Source organism: Rhamphochromis sp. 'chilingali' (genome assembly GCF_963969265.1).
Source record: "Rhamphochromis sp. 'chilingali' genome assembly, chromosome: 1".
Taxonomy (NCBI): domain Eukaryota; kingdom Metazoa; phylum Chordata; class Actinopteri; order Cichliformes; family Cichlidae; genus Rhamphochromis; species Rhamphochromis sp. 'chilingali'.
Genome location: NC_137929.1, coordinates 52,898,943 through 52,919,160, shown reverse-complemented (window position 1 = coordinate 52,919,160; position 20,218 = coordinate 52,898,943). Strand labels below are relative to the sequence as shown.

Below are 20,218 nucleotides of genomic sequence, written 5' to 3'. Positions count from 1 at the left end.
CCTGGTTCACACATTTATGATCTAATTAAAGCCGTCACAACCACACACACACCTTCTGAGGGTTTGAGACCTATCGGTTGGACAGAGTTTTTAAAAGCTTTCTCAGATTTAAACATACCGTTATCAGCCATATCTAACACAGGCATACGTAAGACCGTCGCCTTGTATAAAACCGATCACACACCAAAAAAGAACACCCCCGGTGGACCGCTGCGACATAGTACACTAAAAAAAATAAAGAATAAAAAAAACAAATTAAAGGGGGGTCCTGTAGAGTGGTTGGATTTTTGAATTCAGGTTTTTTTTTTCTTATTGCAGAAATTGTTTTTCTGCTAAAAATATTTGCTGTTTGGTGTTTTTCTACTGTTATGTTTTTTTTTTTTCACTTATTGCTGCTAAATTGTTTTGTTTTATTTTCTTTTATTACTGTTAAATATTTTATGTCTTTTATTACTGGTTAATGTTTGATTTCTTTTATGTTTAAACAAAGTATGTTATGAATCTATATATACGAGATTTGATAATAAATACCATTGACTCGATTAAATCATGCTCTCATGTTGTTTTTATTATTATTCTCATTAGTACATATCAGTATCCACATTGCACACACACATAAGCACTGCATACAGCAACAGGTTGTATGTTGTTGACAAATCGACACACCATAGCATCATTACAAATTAAATCAGACCCATACATGTTAAGCAGGCGGGCATAAGATACACCATTTTGCATATGATATAAAAAAAATACACAATGTTGACCGCATGTGATGGAGAAGTCGTTCTGCACTTGTTTTCCTGAATATAAAACAGCGGAGCAGTTTTTTAGAAGAAACATCTTTATTGCTGGGGGAAAACTGTCTAACGAGTGACCAAAACTATCAAAAAAATAACCGCGTCTGTCTCTCGAAATATAAACAGCAAGCCAATGTTCCCCTGGCATCGTAGAAGGGTGGGTGTTTACAATACACATAGCAGGGAGTCTTTGAAGCCGTTCAGTGGTTAGTTGATCATAGGCTAACACGCCTAGGAAATGTGTGTTTTTATTGATAATGCCGCCGACCACGGCTGATAGTTCTATAGTGTTCATGACCGTTTTTGTCTCAATAGTAGTCCAAGAGCACCTGTCTCATGTTAGATATTTCAATGACTGAATCAAATACAGAATAACACAAGAGGTTCACTGTACGGGGTAGTGGATTTCTGAAACGGGTTTCCAATCTCACGTTCCCTGTTTTAATTAACGACACATTCCCTGAATGTCCTTCGTCAGCTTCCAGATTGAAACAGAATAAAGTGTAGCCGTTACCAAAGTCGTCACGTGTTATGGCCAACGATCTGTCCTTTAAATGTCTTCCTGTGGTTTGTATCAGCTGGTAAAATTCTCTGATATAGTGTTTTCTCTGGAAATTTGGCTGGAATGGTTTAGCAGGATAAGCCTGACTATCAGCATATAAAGACATAAATTCTATATCGCAGTTTTCAAAATGAAATGGATTACGCTGGTAGGAGCCTGTGTATGCTTCATTGTCTATGAATGCAATGATGACAAATTTAGGTATCCTACCCATAAATAAATTGTCATTTGTTGATATTCTAGCCCCTGCAGGTATGGAGAAGGTCTTTAAAGATACTCTGTCTACCGTGTATTTTGCGTTTGCATGGTGCAATGCCTTGCTGTGTGCAAGTCTGACGCTAGGTGATACACTAACTTTCTTGACAAAGAGACTGGCTGTGACAATTTTAACTCTGTATGCATTGGCATCCGCTGTCATGAGAGCAAATTCGTCTTTAGAGCGCACAAATTTCAGCGACAGGTCGATTCCATTAAGTAACAGTTTTTCTTGAAAAAACAGGTCTGCATGTACTGGTGCAATCAATTCAACAATACTACTATTTGCTGTGTAGCCACCTCTGGTCATCAGACCCTGGTTCTCTCCTTCTATAGATGTGTCATTCATGTGTGATGCTGTATCCTTACAGAATAACCCGGTGCTGAACTGTGTGTCTAAAGTGTCCTTATTATAATTGATAAGACATTCTATCACACCTCTGTATGGATATGTATTGGATGATTGACTAATGAGCCGGTCTCCCAAATTAATATCGACTTGACTAAATATGCTGCATCCAGGATAATTAATAAATCCTACATTAGCGTCCCTAGCCAGGTTTGAGCCATCAGCGTTTGTGATTCTCACCCGTGTGTAGATATATGAGTCATTTAGATCCAGGTAATCTTCACCCGACGATGAGATGTAAAACTCGATCGGCCCTCCATCAGTGATTGCAGATACAGGTGGGATTTCAATAAATGTACTTTTCTCAATGCTAGTCTGTGTGTATGGGACAGTAAAAAGATCGAGCTCTGTTTTTACACATTCTCCAGAATGACTGTGTAACAGTGCCATTTAGAATATGTCAAGCGCTGCAGTTTTTGAACGAGTGGTTCTGGGTCTCTTCACTCTGCGTGACGGTGTCCGTTTGGTGGCTCTCCTGCTAGGTTTTGTGGTTTTACGCTTTTTAGACAACGGCTGCCCTGGGGGTGGGGTCTTAGATGGTTTGGGCGTATACACATACAAGCCGTTACCGTCCTGCTTAGTGGTTGAGGGTCTGGTTATGTTGGTTATGACATCAGACACTATGCCCGATGCGGCTGTTTTTAGGTGTGGTTTGACTATGCTGACTCCTTTTTTAAACAGCGGTACTGCAAATCTAAACAAGCTACGGAACAACCCACCCAGACCTGTCCCATATTGTGTACTGGTCCCAACATACCCTCCAAGCTCTCCACCAGCCTGTGATAAGTAGTATTTTACATATTTTGAGTCATCAGAGTTGTAGACGGCCATCCTTTTTTTTCAAAAATGCTGTGTTATCGGTCGGAAGTGTAACTTGACAAACACTTTGCCGTATAAAAAGGGTATGTGTTGATTTCGATCGTCTTTCAAATCAATTTCTATGTCGTCGATTAATGTCTTTGACACAGGTGTGTAGTGTGGGCTGTCAAATTGTAGAATAGGCAACCGGCGGTCATCGTCTGTAATATTTATAGCTCTTAATAGCCTCGCGTGGGCGTCACCCACAAGCTGGTAATCAACGATATCTGCATAAATAAAGATGTTATATTTTCCCCCGTATATGTCTGCGGGGTGCGGGGCATATGTGTTTTTATAATGAAGTGCAAACGGTTCTCCTGTTTTGAATCCTAGGATTTCCGCCAGTCTCCCTCTAAATGTGAGAATAGTCCCCCTAGGCCCCATAACACAGGCATGGTTACTAACGGCGTTGTACTGCATTTTAATGTCTCCAGTGGCTTGGTGCTGTTGACATTTAAAATTAAATTCTTTTATTATCTGTTCCACAGATGCATAATGGCCCACAGACAGTTCGATCATGGTTACGGCTATGGTTCCGTCTTTGACGGGGTCATGAATTTCCACTTCCGAATCTGATTGTGGAAAAGTCCGCCATATGCGTGGGTACTGTATCTCTATAACAGCGACCTCATATGGCTGATCCAAAACAATAGGTTTTGCTAGCTTTGTTCTAAAATTAGATATCTTATTACCCGGGTAAACATGTGATGAAGCATTCGAGAAGAGGCTTACATAGAAGCCTGCATTGTTGTTCTTTTTATTCATGCTTTCTCAGTCTATGCTCAGTGTTGAATGAATGTGTGTAGAGCTGCGTCATCTGAGTTAATTACGCCTCAACGATGTCTTTTTCTGGAATCCACGAATTAAAGCTGTTGGGCCATCCTAGCCATTTCACTAGCACCTGCTTTTTCCGACCCACTTTTTTTCTAGCCAATATGTTTTCAATTTTAAATGTTTTGTTTTCATCAACAACCACACGTTGTATCTCAGGCTCATAAAATGACCCTTTCAATACCTCTCCTGCTAGATCCACTAGTCTGTACACTGGGGGCTGTCTCCCTATACGTTCCTTGACTGTGAAAATCTCATCGGTGTAGGTCTGCTCGTATCCTTTTCGAAACTTTCCTCTCAGTTTTGATATTCGTACAGTGTCACCGATATTAAATTTAAAGCGCAGTTCCCTCTGAGGCCTCGTTTTGTACAGCGCGTTGAAGACCGACTTCTCATTATCCTTATTCACCTCTGCCGGAGCCATATGGATAGATCTGTGATAAGCATTGTTATATGCTTGTGTGAGATCTGGTATGATATCTACATATCTCCGGGAGTTGGCTGATGTTAAGTACTTCCACATTCTACCCTTGAAGCTACGATTGAATCTCTCGACAATACTGCATTTAACCTCGCTAGCTGTTGAGAAATGCTTGATATTATATCGCTTCATTAGCTGTTTAAAGGTTGCATTATAAAACTCTTTGCCTTCATCTGTTTGTAGTTTCACAGGGATCCTACCCTCACTAAGTATATCTTCAAAAGCAGCTGATACAACAGACCCTGTCTTGTTTGTTAGGCATCTAACCCATGCGTATTTTGAGAATACATCTATACATGTTAGCAGATATCTCACATTATCATTATCTGTCACATATTCACACATGTCAACCAGATCGGCTTGAAACTGTTTGTCGACCCCTGTCACCAATACTCTATTTCTGGGGAAATGGATCCTCGCAGGTTTATGGAGTGTGTAGGTGTCGTCTTGTTCTAAATAATGTTTGACCTGAGATAGTGGAGGTGTTACACCTGATGCCTCCCCTGCCGCTATACGTAGCTTATTTAAACTGGCTAACCCCGCAGGATGGGCTGGATCGTGATATATTTTATGCAATGTGCTTTCCATGATTTACAAACCACAAATGACTATGATGTTGATGTTAACAAGTCTTTTTATTTAATTTTCACAAAGACACAATCACAGACAATGGATACTTGGACACCCCACATTAAACCAGATGTAACCCAGCCCAGTAGTTTCCAATCATGCGGAGCATGGCTGGTTTAACACGACGGGCACAAGTACTTGCATCTAGCAGGTGCCCAATGTTGTCATTAATGGCGCATACTATATATCGCTCTGATCTCAGTTCACACATGATGTGTTCTGCAACTCTGCGGATTTGTGTTCCAGACCCATCTGCAGTGGATGAGCGTACAAACAGCCGGATGGCAGGGATGAATCGGTCAGTCTGGAGCCTTATCATCACATCATCATAGTAGGTGTCGAAGAAATACTCAGACAATTCCTGCAAGCAGCTGTGTTGCACCTGACTGGGGTGGCCTGTTTGGCATCCGTAACATGTCTCTTGTATAAACTCATTCAAAGCCAACATTAACAGGTGGAGAGTTGCGAGTTTGATGTCGATTACAGTTTCATCCCACAGGTCTGATATGAGGGGGTCCTGCGAGCATTGTGGTGAGGGTGGTGGAGTCTGGAGGGTCGGGATTAGCAGCTCTGTTGATGGTGACTCCAACAGGTCCCACGAGGGCGTGTCATTCTCTGTAAAATGAAAACCACAAGCTCTTAATTTGTCACATAGATACACACTCAACCCCACACACCCGCACATTAAACCTACCAGTTTATTGTTTAGCTGTCGGAAGGTCTTATGATTTTAGGTTTACACAGGGTACCAGGCAAACCAGTCTTCGGACAACTCGCCAGATCGTCAAAAACAAGGCGCTTTCTAATACTCTCGTACGCAGTGTTGAGTCTGTCCCTCTTGATCGCGTCATCAATCTGGCTAAACAGACGCGACAAACCTCTCCAGTCGCACCACTGTATAAAAAACAAGTCCTTAAACCATCTTGTGCGCTCTTCGAGGTTTAGAGGGTATGGATTTAACCTCCAGTTTTCAAGCCCTCTGGAAGCAATAAGACTATCCCTGTCATCACATACACTGAGAAAAATAAAGTCGTCGGGGTTGCGATTGAAACGATCAGCCTCAACCCTGTAAAGCTCAGGGCCTGATGCACTGTTCCACTGGGAAACATACAGCAGCTCTGGGAAACCCACATTGTCCAGGTCCGCACACACTACGGTGCGGAAGAGCTTCCAGTTTTTAGTAGACATGACTTGGGCTTCCCCCCAAAACAATCCCTCACCACAATCTACACTAAGCACAACTGTCCCTTCGGTATATTTAATGGCATACACATACCCTTCGACGCCTCGATATTCTAACTTGAATACAGTTCCATCTGCGTCATTTCCACAGCGTTGCTTTTTACGTTGAGGACCCCGACTGCATACTCCTGAAGACATACCTAGAGTGCCTATGGCATGGGCGATGTCCTGGCTGGGTGTCATTCCGAGCTCCATAGGTCGATGCGTCGGGGATCCTTAGCGAGCGCGATGTGTCGGTGCTCTAGGTCGATGCGTCGGGTATCCTTAGCGCAATGTGTCGGTGCTCTAGGTCGATGCGTCGGGGATCCTTAGCGCAATGTGTCGGTGCTCTAGGTCGATGCGTCGGGGGTCCTTAGCGCAATGTGTCGGTGCTCTAGGTCGATGCGTCGGGGATCCTTAGCGCGATGTGTCGGTGCTCCTCAGACCGTGGCGGTGATGCTCTTAGAATGTGAAAGGATCGCTTTTATACCCATACAACCTAGCACATCCCACTAGGAGGAGTCGTTCCCGCCCAGAGGGTAAGAACACCTGAACACGCATGCGCACACACACACGAAACTGGTCAAATCGGTTTGGCTGGCCGCCATCTTGGACTAGTGCCATCGAATTACTGAACGCGCATGCGCACACGCACGAAACCGGTCAAACCGGTTCTCAAACCGGTTTGGTTGGCCGCCATCTTGGACTAGTGCCATCGAATTACTGAACGCGCATGCGCACACGCACGAAACCGGTCAAACCGGTTCTCAAACCGGTTTGGTTGGCCGCCATCTTGGACAGGTGCCATCGTATTACTACTATTGTGTTATTGGGATGTGATTCATTATTTTCTGTTTTACTGTTTCAGATTATTTTTTCACGACCCCGCCAAATCCTGCAGTTTGTGTCAGTCTGCTTACTCTCTTTGTTATTTCACTTTTCTGCATTGTTCTGGTGATCTTTGTTTGCTGGATACAGAGAAGGAAAAAGATCAGTAAGTTGTATGCAAAATAATTTAAAAATTGTTTTTTTTTCTCGCAGTTCAGTGATTGATTTACAGTGAAGTGATGAATAAGAGTGCTCAGACCTGTTCTTTAGTATCAAGAAAATCTCAGCATGATGCTGCAGTAGTACACAATAATAAAACAGTCCACTCAGAACTGGCCAATTAAAGAAGTTTTTCATGTCTTCTTAGGATCACATTTGAATGCAATATACTTTAAGATGTCTTTTGTGAGTCTTAACGTTGTGGATGACCAGATTGTGTATTATCAACCCAAACAGATTTTTTTCTAAAACAACAAGCAGTAAAGTGAAAAAAAAGAGGCTGACAAATTTATTACACCACCAAATGTCCTGTTTTCTTATACAGGAAGAAAGAGGTTTCTGCCTTCCTCTTTACAATACTTTGTTTCCTCTTGTCATAAACCATTGCTCCTGTCAGCTCAAGCTGCTCTTGCAAAATGACTCATTTTATATACTTTGTTGTAGTAGCATTTATCACAAAGGCAGACCAAAGGTATTTTTCAAAGGCAAACCTGGAGAATGAGGAGCGGCTCAAATGCCACAGCATACAAGTAACTATTGTTTAAAGTAAAGACTAATCTAAAGTAAATATCCTTTTTTTTTTTTTTTTTTTATAAAATAGAATTCAACTTTATTGTCGTGTCACAGGTACAAGGGAACGAAATGCAGTTTGCATCCATCCAGAAGTGCTTTAGCCATGATATAGATATATTACAATATATATTAGCAATAATATAGACAGAAATGGGTCTGTTGTAGGTATGAGGGTACAAAATATGGGCCTATTATGGGTATGTTATAATGTACACGGTATGAAGGTACCGTGCACATTATATGCTATAACTATAAGTATGTGCAGGCTGTAGTGGTGTACAAGCTATGTAGAGGCCATGAACAGGATATAAATATGAAAAACTATACAGAAATGTGAACTATGCAAGTTATAAACAGTTGTAGAATTAAAATTATCGTATTGTACAGAATGATTATTTATACAGAATTATACAGTAGTGCAGGTAAGATAAGTGAAATATGTGGATAATTCCTGCAGAGGCTATATAAAGTGCTAGTGGTTGTGAGTGGTGGTTCAGTCCATGTTATTATTGTGTGTATGAGGGTACAGTTGTCCATTATTTGTTTTTGTCCATTGTGGGCGTGTGTATGTTCAGTCCATGTGTTTAATGTGGGTCAGATGTCAGGAGGCAGAGTTCAGGAGTCTGACAGCTTTGGGGAAGAAGCTGTTCCGGTACCTGGTGGTCTTAGTCCGAAGGCTCCTGTAGCTCCTCCCAGAGGGCAGGAGGGTGAAGAGTCCATGTGATGGGTGACTGGGGTCTTTGATGATTTTCCCAGCCCTTTTCAGACACCGCTTCCTGTAGATGTCCTTTATGGCAGGAAGTGGTGCTTCGGCGATGCGCTGGGCAGTTTTCACAACTCTCTGCAACGCCTTCCGGTCCGAGGCAGAGCAGTTCCCGTACCAAACTGTTATACAGTTGGTCAGGATGCTCTCGATGGTGCAGCAATAGAAGTTCACCAGGATGTCTGAGGACAGGTGGTTCTTCCTCAGAGTCCTCAAGAGGAAGAGGCGCTGGTGAGCCTTCTTGACCCGCTTGGAGCAGTTGGTCGTCCAGGTGAGATCCTCGGAGATGTGGACTCCCAGGAACTTGAAGCTGCTCACACGCTCCACAGCCGTCCCTTTAATGTAGATGGGTGGATGTGGGTCAGCATTCCTCCTGTAGTCCACAATGAGCTCCTTGGTCTTCTCGGTGTTAAGCAGCAGGTTGTTTGTGTCGCACCACTCAGCCAGACGATCCACCTCCTCCCTGTAGGCGGCCTCATCGTTGTCACTGATGAGGCCAGTCACCTTGGTGTCATCTGCAAACTTTTTTTTTTTTTGGCCTGTCCCGTTTGGCTCTTTTGCCATCAGAATTCATCTGATGGCTAAAGTAAATATCCTTTCTCTGTGCACAGGAATTCAGACAAACCACGCTGTAGCTCAGATGGAACAAGACTGAGACAAGCAGAGCCAAAAGAAGAAATGGAGACTCATAAGATGTTGGAAAAGAGAAGACAAGAGAATTAATCAGTGACAGTATGCTTTCATATAGTGTGTTTATTTCAGAACCTTTCGTCTTTCAGCTGCACCATTTAGGGAGTGATCATCTGTGTCCATCTATTTCTGTCTCTATCCTACTCTGTCACACCAACCTTCTGCACATCCACCTTCGCTACATCCATAAATCTTCTCTGTCTAATTCAGTGAGCTATTTCGTCCGACCCATTACTTGACATACTTCTTGAGGCAAACTTTACACATCTGTAGCAATGGGATTGAAAACACATGAATTCAAAAAGTAAGAGCTGTGGCTCAATACTTTTCCATATAATTTACTATGAAAGTAAAAACCACCACTCAGTAGACTGCATGCTTAAACAGCAGTTTATTTGAGTTTTGATTTATTTTCTTGCTAATACATATAGAAAAATATTTAAGCAGTTAAATGTGCTTTGGTATTTGCTATACATAAGGACGAAAAGGCAGTACATCCTGTAAGATACTGTCAAGGGTTGACAATTTGTTCAAACACAGTAAGAGAGAAATGAGACACTGGCAGACCGACTCAGAGTTTCAAAGACGTGCGCACGGGTGAGAGTCTCTGAGCAGACTAACACACCGAGCACCGTTTACTCGCTTTATTTATAAGGCAAAATGGGTTACATAATACTTCCTCTTTCAACTGAAGAGGGGAGAGCTCAGGCATTGTCTTAGCTATCTAACTTCTGCACACAAACTGAAAAACAACGACACAGCAGTATTCATGCTTATCTGACATCGCAGACACTGAAGTAAAGAATGCATGTATATGTCCTGTCTTTGTCAAACATCTCACACACTTAAGCAAGGAATACATTGTGTTCTTTTCAACAGTAAGCTTTACCGTGTGAAAATATATAAACACTTGATTATAAGGCATACTTGTTTCTACTTGATTATACTTTAATGATTTAACTAAAATAAAAATTCTCTTAACAGATACAGACCATATCATAAACATTAAGTGGTAACCATGAAGAGATTTTTAATGTAAAAATTCAGAGAACGAATAATCGTTTTGAGAAGTTAATTGGTCTTTTGGTGTCTTTTTTAACTTTCTGTTTTTTTTAGTTGTACAGTTTTGTTTAATAGTCGTGATGTGCACAATGTTGAATAAATAACTTAATAAAATTCTTTCTTTTATTCATCCAAATATGTTTTTTAATCAAAACATTATGACTATGTATTATAGGCTAGGACAGATGTGCGACAGTTTCTACATCTATCACAGTGGAAAGTCCATCTGGTCATCGTTGTCATTATTTCCTTAATAAACATCCTTTACGTTATCAGTGTGTTTTTAATCTATGTTAACAGCTCAGCCATACCAAAGCAAATCACTGGGAAGTAATTAACAAGTTATTTCACGTTCAATGCAGTATTCTAAGAATACTGCATTTTATCGCATATATGGTCATTAGAGCACAGAGGCCACTCCATTAGGTTTGAATATCTATCTACAGTATTCTGGCTGATGTATGGATGATATTTCTATAGGCAGACTGATCATTTCATTTAAACCAGCATTAGCTTCCTCGAGTGACAGAGAGCGAGTGGATACATGTTTTTTGTTAACATGAATGTTCAAGATGTTCAATAAACATGTTAAGTGTGTATATTTTCTTTTTTCTCAAGTCTGTTTGCTTATGCAAAATGAAAAGCAATTAATGTAGAATAAAAATGAATGATATTTAATCATGATTAATCAAAATGAATCCACTGTAACCCTGTGATGAATCTGATTAAACATTTGAATTGTTTGACAGCACTAATATATATTATATATTAGTCTATTCTTGCTTAATATTAGTGTATATAGTTTTTTTTAAAGTTGTATTTCACACAGAGAACCTGTGTTAAAAGACTGAAGAAAACTATTCAAATTATCTTTGAATTTAAGCATTTAACATTATTTGTGTTTATTCTGCATTTACTTCATTATATTGCATAAATGTCAGTTACAAGCTTAAATTTAAAATGTAATGCAACCAGGCTATTGAGCAAGTAATTGCGATTAATCGCGATTAATTACAGAATATTGTGTGATTAATTAGTTCATTTTTTTAATCTATTGACAGCACTAGTAATTATATATATCTAAAATATATGTATTCTTTTAGTTTTCTCAAACTATATTAATCAACCAAGACAGAGTTTTCTTTTTCTATAAACATTTTGTTAGGTCTAGGAGGGTCATTTGTGTGTCTGTTACTTCAGCGGTTTGCGTTTGATGAGCTGCAGCCACTAAATAAAACCTTGGGTAACACATGCTCCAAGAACTCAGTGCACACCTTTAAAAATATGCATGTGACTATATATATATATATATATATATATATATATATATATATATATATATATATATATATATATTCTGCTTTGCAAACATCAACAGCCACAGTCATATTCACTCACATATTCAAGTTAGTCTTTTTTTTTTGTTTCTTTTTTAAGGTAGTTGCAGAAATAAAATAATTTTTGAGTCTCTTGCATTGTCAAAATGCAATGCAAATGTATTTCAAACAAAAATACATTAAATGTAATAAAATAAAAGAACAACAGTAAAACTGTAGTAACCAAACTTATAAAAGTGTTTATGTGCTTGATGGTGATTTCTTGTTGATTATGATTGATTCATCAATCTATGAGTTCTTTTTTGGTCCGAGTTTCCCACAGTGAAGGAGTCCCACAAGCAGTATCAGCAGAGCTACCATCACAATAGTTAGGACGACCCGCAAAAGGAGGAGGAGGTGAAAGAATTGGTCCGAACAAAAACATGCCTCTCTGGGAAGCCCTGCAACGACACCACGTCATCATATGTCACACAAAACTCATTTACATGTTTTTCTTTTTACTTCTTACCATTTTGTCTTCTTGGGACACATTAAACTTCTCTTACTGTAATCCCAGAGGTAGGGTTAATTTTATGTATAGGGTCATTTAAGAAAATAAAGCTTAAACTGTATGCCATGACAGACAACAAATGTGTAGACAATTTATCCAAATTTCTCTGATGTTTTAAAGCAACAGTATTACAAAATACAACTCAAGAGTTCAATATAAGTGCTGTAAGTAGCTATTTATGGTTAAACAGACACAACAATCAAGCACAAAATCCTTATTTTGATATTTTGAATCATGTTTATGTGTCACCTCTAACAGACAGCCATTTTTCTGATGATTCTCCTACTCCAGATATTGTGCACTTGTAAAGTCCTTCATGACTCATGTAGACTTGGTGGATGGTCATGTTTCCCACAGAGCTGGTCCCAATGAAGAGGCCATCTTTATAGAAGACAGCTGGAAGGTTTGCAGATGTCTCGTTTAGGCAGCTCAGAACCACAGTTTCCCCCTCCATCACAGGATGAGCAGGGCTCTCCAGGGTCACCGTGATATCTGATTAAAGTAGAGTTTATGAATATTTTATAGTCACTGGGTCTTTTACTGAGTCTTATCAACACATTGTTTTTATTTTGAAGAGAGGGCTTGTGTCTATATTATATGTTTTATGTTTATTTTCTTGTGTATGATTTTCTTCTGTTCCTGTTAGTTCTGTACTATATTATTTGAGATCTTCAGTCTAGTCATCAATGACTTCTTCCTGTATGAGTTTTCTTCCTGTTCCCTCAGTCTTCTCTTTGTGTTTTTGGCTTCTGCTTCTGTTTCAAGTCTGTGTCTCCATTTTCCCCATTTGTGTGTGTGTGTGTATGCACTGGCCTATGGAAGACCTATGCAAAGGAGTTTTCACCAGGTGTGTGAGTTTCAGAGTCAGACAGCTGGTAGCGATCAAACACCTGTCCTGATGATCTCATTTGGCAACTTCATAACGAAGCAGCAGTGGCTCAGGCTTTTCTGGATCATTTCCCTGAAAGCAGTTTCTAAAGCACTACTGCTGCAGTTTTTTGAAATTATTGTGAAGTTATTTTCACCAGTCTGTCACTTTGTGCAAGATTTGGAGTTTATGAGACATCAAGTGGTGAGACTGACTGGATTCTGTGAGAAAACTGACATTGTCTCAATTTAAGCCCTGTGGAAACTGGACCTTCCAACTGCTCTGACTTTTTTGAACTCTTTTGCTATTCACTGTATATAAATGCATGTGAGTGAGAGTCTGGCCTCTATTTACGTCACACTGAAAATGACTGTTTAATTAACAACTGTGACACGGTACTATGAGACACAGCAAACCAAAACTAAACACACTGAAAATCTTTAAAGAGGCAAGACAGATTATCAGTGTATCTATTATGTAATACAGCATTTTCCATAATTTTTTATGTGGATTAGGAATTTGATGCAGTCAGCATTTTTATAGATGGTAAAGGTTGTGCTTTCTTTTGTTAAATAGGTAAGATATGTATGTATGAAGTAGTGTAAAAAAGACAAAAAGAAGTGTAAAAAAATGATTCAAATTCTCTCTAAATTCAGGGTAATCATCAGAACGTTGCCGAAATCTTCATTGGCAGTTTCATTTGCTGTAACTTTAAAATGTTTCTATTTGTGACTCACCTGGGATCTAATAGTTCCTTGCAAAAACAAAACAAACTCAAAACAAAACAATGAAGAGTTTGTTTTTGTTTTTATTTTTTTTCCAAAATTGTTTTGCAGTGAAATTACTGCATGTGAACCATGAAATGATAAGGCTTAACAGGAGGGTTTAGAGCAGCGGTCCCCAACCTTTTTTGCGCCACGGACCGGTTTATGCCCGACAATATTTTCATGGACCGGCCTTTAAGGTGTCGCGGATAAATACAACAAAATAAAACTAGTACCTGTACCGAAAAAAAGAAGATTTATTCATAACACACGTGAAAAGACCCAGGAAAAACCGAGTTAACGATAAAAACGATAACAAAATAACACTGAAAACCGATAAAAACCCTGGAAACCATACATTTCACACCTGAGCCCTAACTCTCGCGGCCCGGTACCAAACGACTCACGGACCGGTACCGGTCTCAGGCCTGGGGGTTGGGGACCACTGGTTTAATGTATAAACGACAGAAGATGAACATTAATAATAAGTATTACCTTCTTGGTTTTGTTCTTCCAGAGTCTTATTTATCACAATCAACCAGCTTTCTGGTGATTCTCCAGCTTCCAAGATGGTACACTTGTAGAGCCCTTCATCAGATTTGGAAACATTGTGGATGGTCATTTTCCCAGAATAGCTGGTCCCAATTTTTAAGTCATTTTTATAGAAATCAGCTATTTGGTTTAGAGAAGCTCCCTTCTTTCTACAGTACAGGTTGATAGTTTTCCCCTCCATTACAGGTACAGCAGGACTCTCCAGGATCACAGAACCAACTGAAAAAAGAAAAAAAAGAGAAATTGAAGCGGAGGTAGTTATCATGAGTGACAAAAAGACTATCTACAAGTTCTAAAATAGGAGCTATAACAAAATACAAACTTATTAATTGTACAATGAAAAAAAAAACAGTGTTTAATAAATTGTTGTAGATGTTATTCATAGGTTCACAGCATTTACAAGCAGAATATTTGTGTATTTTAAGAGTCTGTCTAATTTAATCTGCTTTACAAACCCCACAAGAAGCCTTCTTGCACTGGCATCACACTTACAATATTTATCACAGACAAGAAAGCAAATATGTATTGCTGGGGCATCGTCAATAACCAAATGTGATTATTGACGCTGCTTACTTTACTAATAACATTCAAACAATATATATAAATGCAATAAATGAAGTTCACTAAACGTGCAATTTGACTTAACATTGGGATAATTTATTCAAAATAAGTACATTTTTAGCACTGCCTCAAATTGGAAGATTGAATATTTAAAGGAAATGTCTTGGAATTCTTAATGAATGTAATACTATTGTACGGGAATGAACTGATCAGACCAGCAATTTATGGTTCCGGTTAAATTTTGATAGAATCTTTCTGAATTTTTCTGCATTTAGTAATAAAGTTGTAAAACTTGGCAAAGGGGAGCTGTATTCAATAATCAATAAAGCTATCCTACAAGATGTAACAATTGGAGATGTGTACTTGTAATTTTTTAATATGCCCTTCACTTTATCATCACTTGCTGGCCACAATTGAGTTGGTTATTTGATGATTTACTTCTGATTTCATTATTCTTCCATCACCATTCTTGAATATATTGTCGGTCTTTTTAAATTAAATTCTTTAGATGCTGTAAACTTACTAGTGACAGTGATGCTGAGAGCATTGCTCTTCCATCCTTCTTCATCTTCACACCAGTATTTTCCAGTGTCAGTTTCAAAAGCATTATTTATGGTGCAGTTCACTGTTGGCGTCACTGTGTAATTTGTACATGTTGGAATGAAATCTTCAATATTTCTTACCCCTCTCCATTTAGCCTGGTGATTTAAACCATCACAGCTAAAACAGATGGACTCATACTCAAAGAACTGCAGTCTGGTTGGGAAGACAGTAAGAATATCTGGATCTGAAAAAAGAAAAAAAAGAGCATATGAAATTAAGGTTTTTATTTAATTATCCACAATTCTTATATAGTTATACATTTTTTTATTTTTTTATGTCATTATTTTTTTGATCACTCGATACACTTACTGATATCAAATGTCTAATTAGCAGTTTCACTTGAACAACAGTCATTCTTGGACTACCCGTTTCAGATGAACGGCCCAAGTTTAAGAACTTAGTGACACTTTTTTATGGGTACACAAAACATTGAACACCTCATAATGAATACATGTTACATATATACATACCCATACACATATATTTTGTGTTAAAACACTTTGAACAGTGAATCCCATTTTTTATTGAGAAACTTTAATGATTAAATGATTTGGAATTTAAAAAAAAAAATACATGTCCATGAACTAAATTTCTTTTATTTGAAAATTTTAATTAATTTTTAACCATGTGATAATGAAAGATATTCAGCTAGGATAGGGGTTTTGACTGTGGCTTTAGAGCAGTAAGAAATAATTAGCCTTGCAAAGCAGTTCAGCAAAATTCAAATATGCATCTGTTTTTGCAAAACTTAACTTCTCACCAGTTTTTGAAGTGTAACTGTGAAAACAGTGTGCAGTCAAAAGCAAGAACATGTTCGGGACTGGAGGAAAGAGAGAGTAGTACATCAGTCATGCTGTTGATGCTTGGATCCAAAGATATGTGTTAACATAGTAATATCATTGTAATATCATGTATATTATGGCCCAAAGAAACACTTTTTAAGCCCATTTTATGAAATTTAAATAATTCCAGGCACAAAGAAAGTTATTGCCCATGTTGTAAACATTTAATCTCTAACAATTCTTCTTTGATACATTTTTTTATGTATAATATATGACAACTATATATTAAGAATAAAAAATAATAATAATTAATTGATGAATTATTGGTGAATAAATATAGGTACACTCAGTACTCACGCAGACAGGTGAAAAATGTTTTCATCTCCATGCTGTCTAGCCTGACTGACCGAGCATCACAGGTCTACAGAAAGACATAACTTATTTCATACTTCCTGTGCAGACTATTTTGGCACATATGTAGGTTTGAGTCAATAACAGTCTTGTTATTTCCGGCGCCATCTTGTGTGGCAGCCTGTCATGGCAGCTCTGCTTATTTGTGAGCTTTTTCTTATTTCCTACTTTTATTCTCGTAACCTTTTAACTTAAGTGGAAGCATTTTCATTCTGTTATCATGCACTACGGTTTTGTGCTAGTTCTGGTAATTTCTCTATCTTTTTTTCAATTTTTTTCACCCGTGTTTGGAAATCCAGAACGTGGCTCCTTTTTTTTTTTTTTTTAAGGTTCAACTATACACTCTTAGGGGGGGTAAAAAGTTAAAAACCCACACTAGCAAAGAAACTAGAACAAAGGATCTTTTATTTATTTGTCATTGACAGCAATCAAAACTGAGAAAATTGTGCCCACCTGGCTCCAATTGCCACATTTACAATTACTTAAATTTTTTTTATTGTTTTCTTTTTAAATGTTGTGTTTTATAATGTGTTTTATTTTATATTAGAAGATCGAAAGCAAACTCTCTTGGTTGGGAAAAGAAAACACAATGGCGTCATTAATCTTCTAACTTCTCTGCTTCAACCTCAGACATTCCATGTGAGGGTGAAGAGGTGACCCTTATGGATAAGATGGTGAAGGTTTGCTGTGTTTTGGTGATCATGTGCCCCAGTGTGGTAGTGAAACCAGGGAAAAATGCTCTTGTTAAATAAGTCTTGTGCTGTATATGTAGTGATAGGTTTTCAAAAGAGCCAGTAAATTACAGAATGCTAGTAGTGGGTGATATTATATAAATGCTGTCATGATTTTATGTGAGCATTTTGTCATTTGTAAACTATACATGACATTGATTCTACATTGATGTGATGTTCTACAAAGTGGTTTTAATTAAAAAAAAAAAGGAAAAACATTTGTTTGTTTCTTTATTCAACATTTGAACAGTGTTACTTAGTTAGTGCATTTTCAGTAAATGCAAATTATTTACTTGGCAATGCACTTCAGGCATGAATCTAGACCCCCTAAATAAAACATGGGTTACTCAGAACACAGAGAAATATTTTCCCATCAGTTGATCCAACTCCTCCACAGTAGCAGGTGGAATTTCTTTTTTTGACGACAGCTTCTTTTACCTGTCACAATGAATGGTCTGTTTATGTTTTGATCGAGAGCCTTTTTTTTGGGTAGCTAAACAGTAGAAGTCTATCTTATGGCCAACCTCTGGCTGTATCTTGGTCATATTGCCCTGCAAAACCCAGTATGCAGGTTCATCTGTAACAGTCCTTGTGCCACAGATCACCACTGTTACTTCTACTTTAAACAGAAGAGCAGTGACATGGCTGCAGGTCTCCGCGACTCCGGCCGTGACAGGTGCAGTGGTCGGCTTCAACCTTCCCTGTGATGCTCACAATGACCAATGGCTGCAATGCTGGTTCATTGAGTCTTTGAGAGTGCAGGACCTGAAACACACAGACAAAGTTAATTTAAAGACAAGAACTTTAATGAAGCAAGGCCGACATGTGTTTTATCTACTTTCAAATCCATTTATCATAAATGTAACAAAGTAAGCACATACATGCAATTTTTTTCTTTTTATGTATCCATCTATAGTTTATCATCTATAGTATCACTGGTTATATTCTAAATCTGCCTGTTTTTTTGTTTTGTTTTGTTTTGTTTTTTGTTTTTTAAACCTGCCAGCAAAAAATGAAGCTAAAGTATGTAATGCAAGGATGTATTCACTGTCAAGATGAAGAAAGCATAAAGTTTGACTTTAAGTGACAATTAGGGACCCCTAATATGATGAGGAGACTCTGCAGGTCATTAATCAATGTATAAAACCAAAAAATAATGTATTTTTAGTGACACAGGACACAAACAAGGAAGCAAGATGTATAATTAGGATTATTTATAATAAATATGAATTAATTTGTTCAATTTCTTTAACCATAGAGAATAACTAAATCCTTCAGGACAATGTCACATCAATGCACTGAACTCACTATGTTATCCATCTAACAGAGCCTCCGCATGTTCTCACTGTAATTTCCCCTCATGAATGAATTTATTAATTAATCTGAATGTTCAGGGTACTCAGTACTCAAGCTTACTTACCTTTGTTTGAATGACGATGTATTCACAACGTAGAGGCTTAAAAATAACCAAATCTTGTATCCTATCCATGGTGAATTGGATGTGCGCCTCCAGAGATTTATAATTACGAAATTGGTTCACCGTGTATGCCCTGACTCCACAGACAAGGTACGAGAATAGATCATGGCAAGTCAATAGCGGTTGGTCTTCAGGATTCTTCTCCACGGCCGTATTTCATATGGGTCCACATTTCCAATGCACACTATTTTTTGCCTTTATTGTCTCTTTACATCCAGACGCAATTTGTCTCTATACCGTCCTTTTTCTTTTGAGATCCTTTTATGTATGGTTCGTAGCAATCTTCCTTCCAACACAGTGTGTTTGTTTTGACTCGTGGCCTGCCAATATGGTGCCATGCTCGCACAATGCACATTGAGGCGTTTGTGTTAAGTCAAGTCCAAAGCCCTATATCCTTTGAACAGAGCCACGGAGGGCTGTGACTGCAGTAACTGCTGCCCTTATCATGCCAGATATTGAAGAAAATAAATGTTCAGAGATATATCTCAGAACAACAAATATGGAGCTGAACACTTCTTCAAAGGAAGTTTCCACCTGATGTTTTGCATGGATAAACCACACCTCTACTAGCCCTTGCAACCTATCCAGTGTGTACAGTATATAAAAGCATTTGGACAATGATGCCATTTTTGTAGTTTTCGCCTCTGTACACCACCACAGTGGATTTTAAATCAAACATTGGATGTGTTATTGAATTGCAGACTTTCAGCTGTAGTTGAATATTGTAGTAATACTTTTGAATACCAAAATTACAGCCGTTTTTATACATTGTATCCCACTCTCAGAGGCACAAAAACGAACATAAATTTTAAGGGGGATGCCGTGGTTTACACTTAGCACTCCCTGATTTGTACTCCTCAAGGTCCTTCTGCATGGCAACGGTCATAAACCTCCAATCAGGGATCTTGTCCTGTGTGAGAAAACCACTCTCTTACAGTTGTTACCAGGGATCTTTATTTTCATGTTAAAGTAAGCTTTGACTGACACAATGAAGTCTCTATTTCTTGTTGACTAGAGCATCCTGTTATTATACACCCAAGGCTAAGCAGCCTGTCCTGTCTGAAATTGTGTTCTGTGAGCGTTTAGCAATTTACCTTCAACACTCAACTCTTTCTATCTCTCTTAGTTAACACTTCATAATGCTTGTATCCTTTTATTGAGGAGTATATTAACTATTATGATTATACACTGCGATCAATATTGAAAAGAAACTTTATTAAAAACTTATTTCTAACAGTTGCTGTTCCCTTCTAATTATCCAGAGAAGAAAGGCTTTTAAACATATATTACATACATGTCAGAAATGAATTATGAAATAAACAAACAACTGTTCTAAACCTTTTTTTTTTTTTTTTTACCCTTTTTTGGCTACTAAAAGTCTTAAACCACTTTGAATCCGG

The 20,218-nt window shown here is 38.3% G+C and overlaps 1 protein-coding gene across 1 annotated transcript; it reads right to left on the bottom strand.

The window, feature by feature from the left end:
- Nucleotides 1–4,781: 4,781 nt before the first annotated feature.
- On the bottom strand, nucleotides 4,782–6,694 carry LOC308406526 (uncharacterized protein). The gene is made up of 2 exons (XM_080897589.1): nucleotides 6,209–6,694; nucleotides 4,782–5,441 (listed from the first exon to the last, which is right to left on the bottom strand). Exons 1-2 carry the CDS (start codon nucleotides 6,261–6,263, stop codon nucleotides 4,888–4,890), a joined length of 609 nt encoding a protein of 202 aa, XP_080753715.1. The 5' UTR covers nucleotides 6,264–6,694; the 3' UTR covers nucleotides 4,782–4,887.
- Between the last annotated feature and the right edge of the window lie 13,524 nt (nucleotides 6,695–20,218).

Excerpts from the sequence above, each read along its gene's own strand:
- LOC308406526 (XM_080897589.1), bottom strand. The coding sequence starts at position 6,263 with ATGGAGCTCGGAATGACACCCAGCCAGGACATCGCCCATGCCATAGGC. Across the intron at positions 5,442-6,208 it reads CCATGCCATAGGCACTCTAG|AGAATGACACGCCCTCGTGG; the intron begins GTATGTCTTCAG and ends TTCATTTTACAG.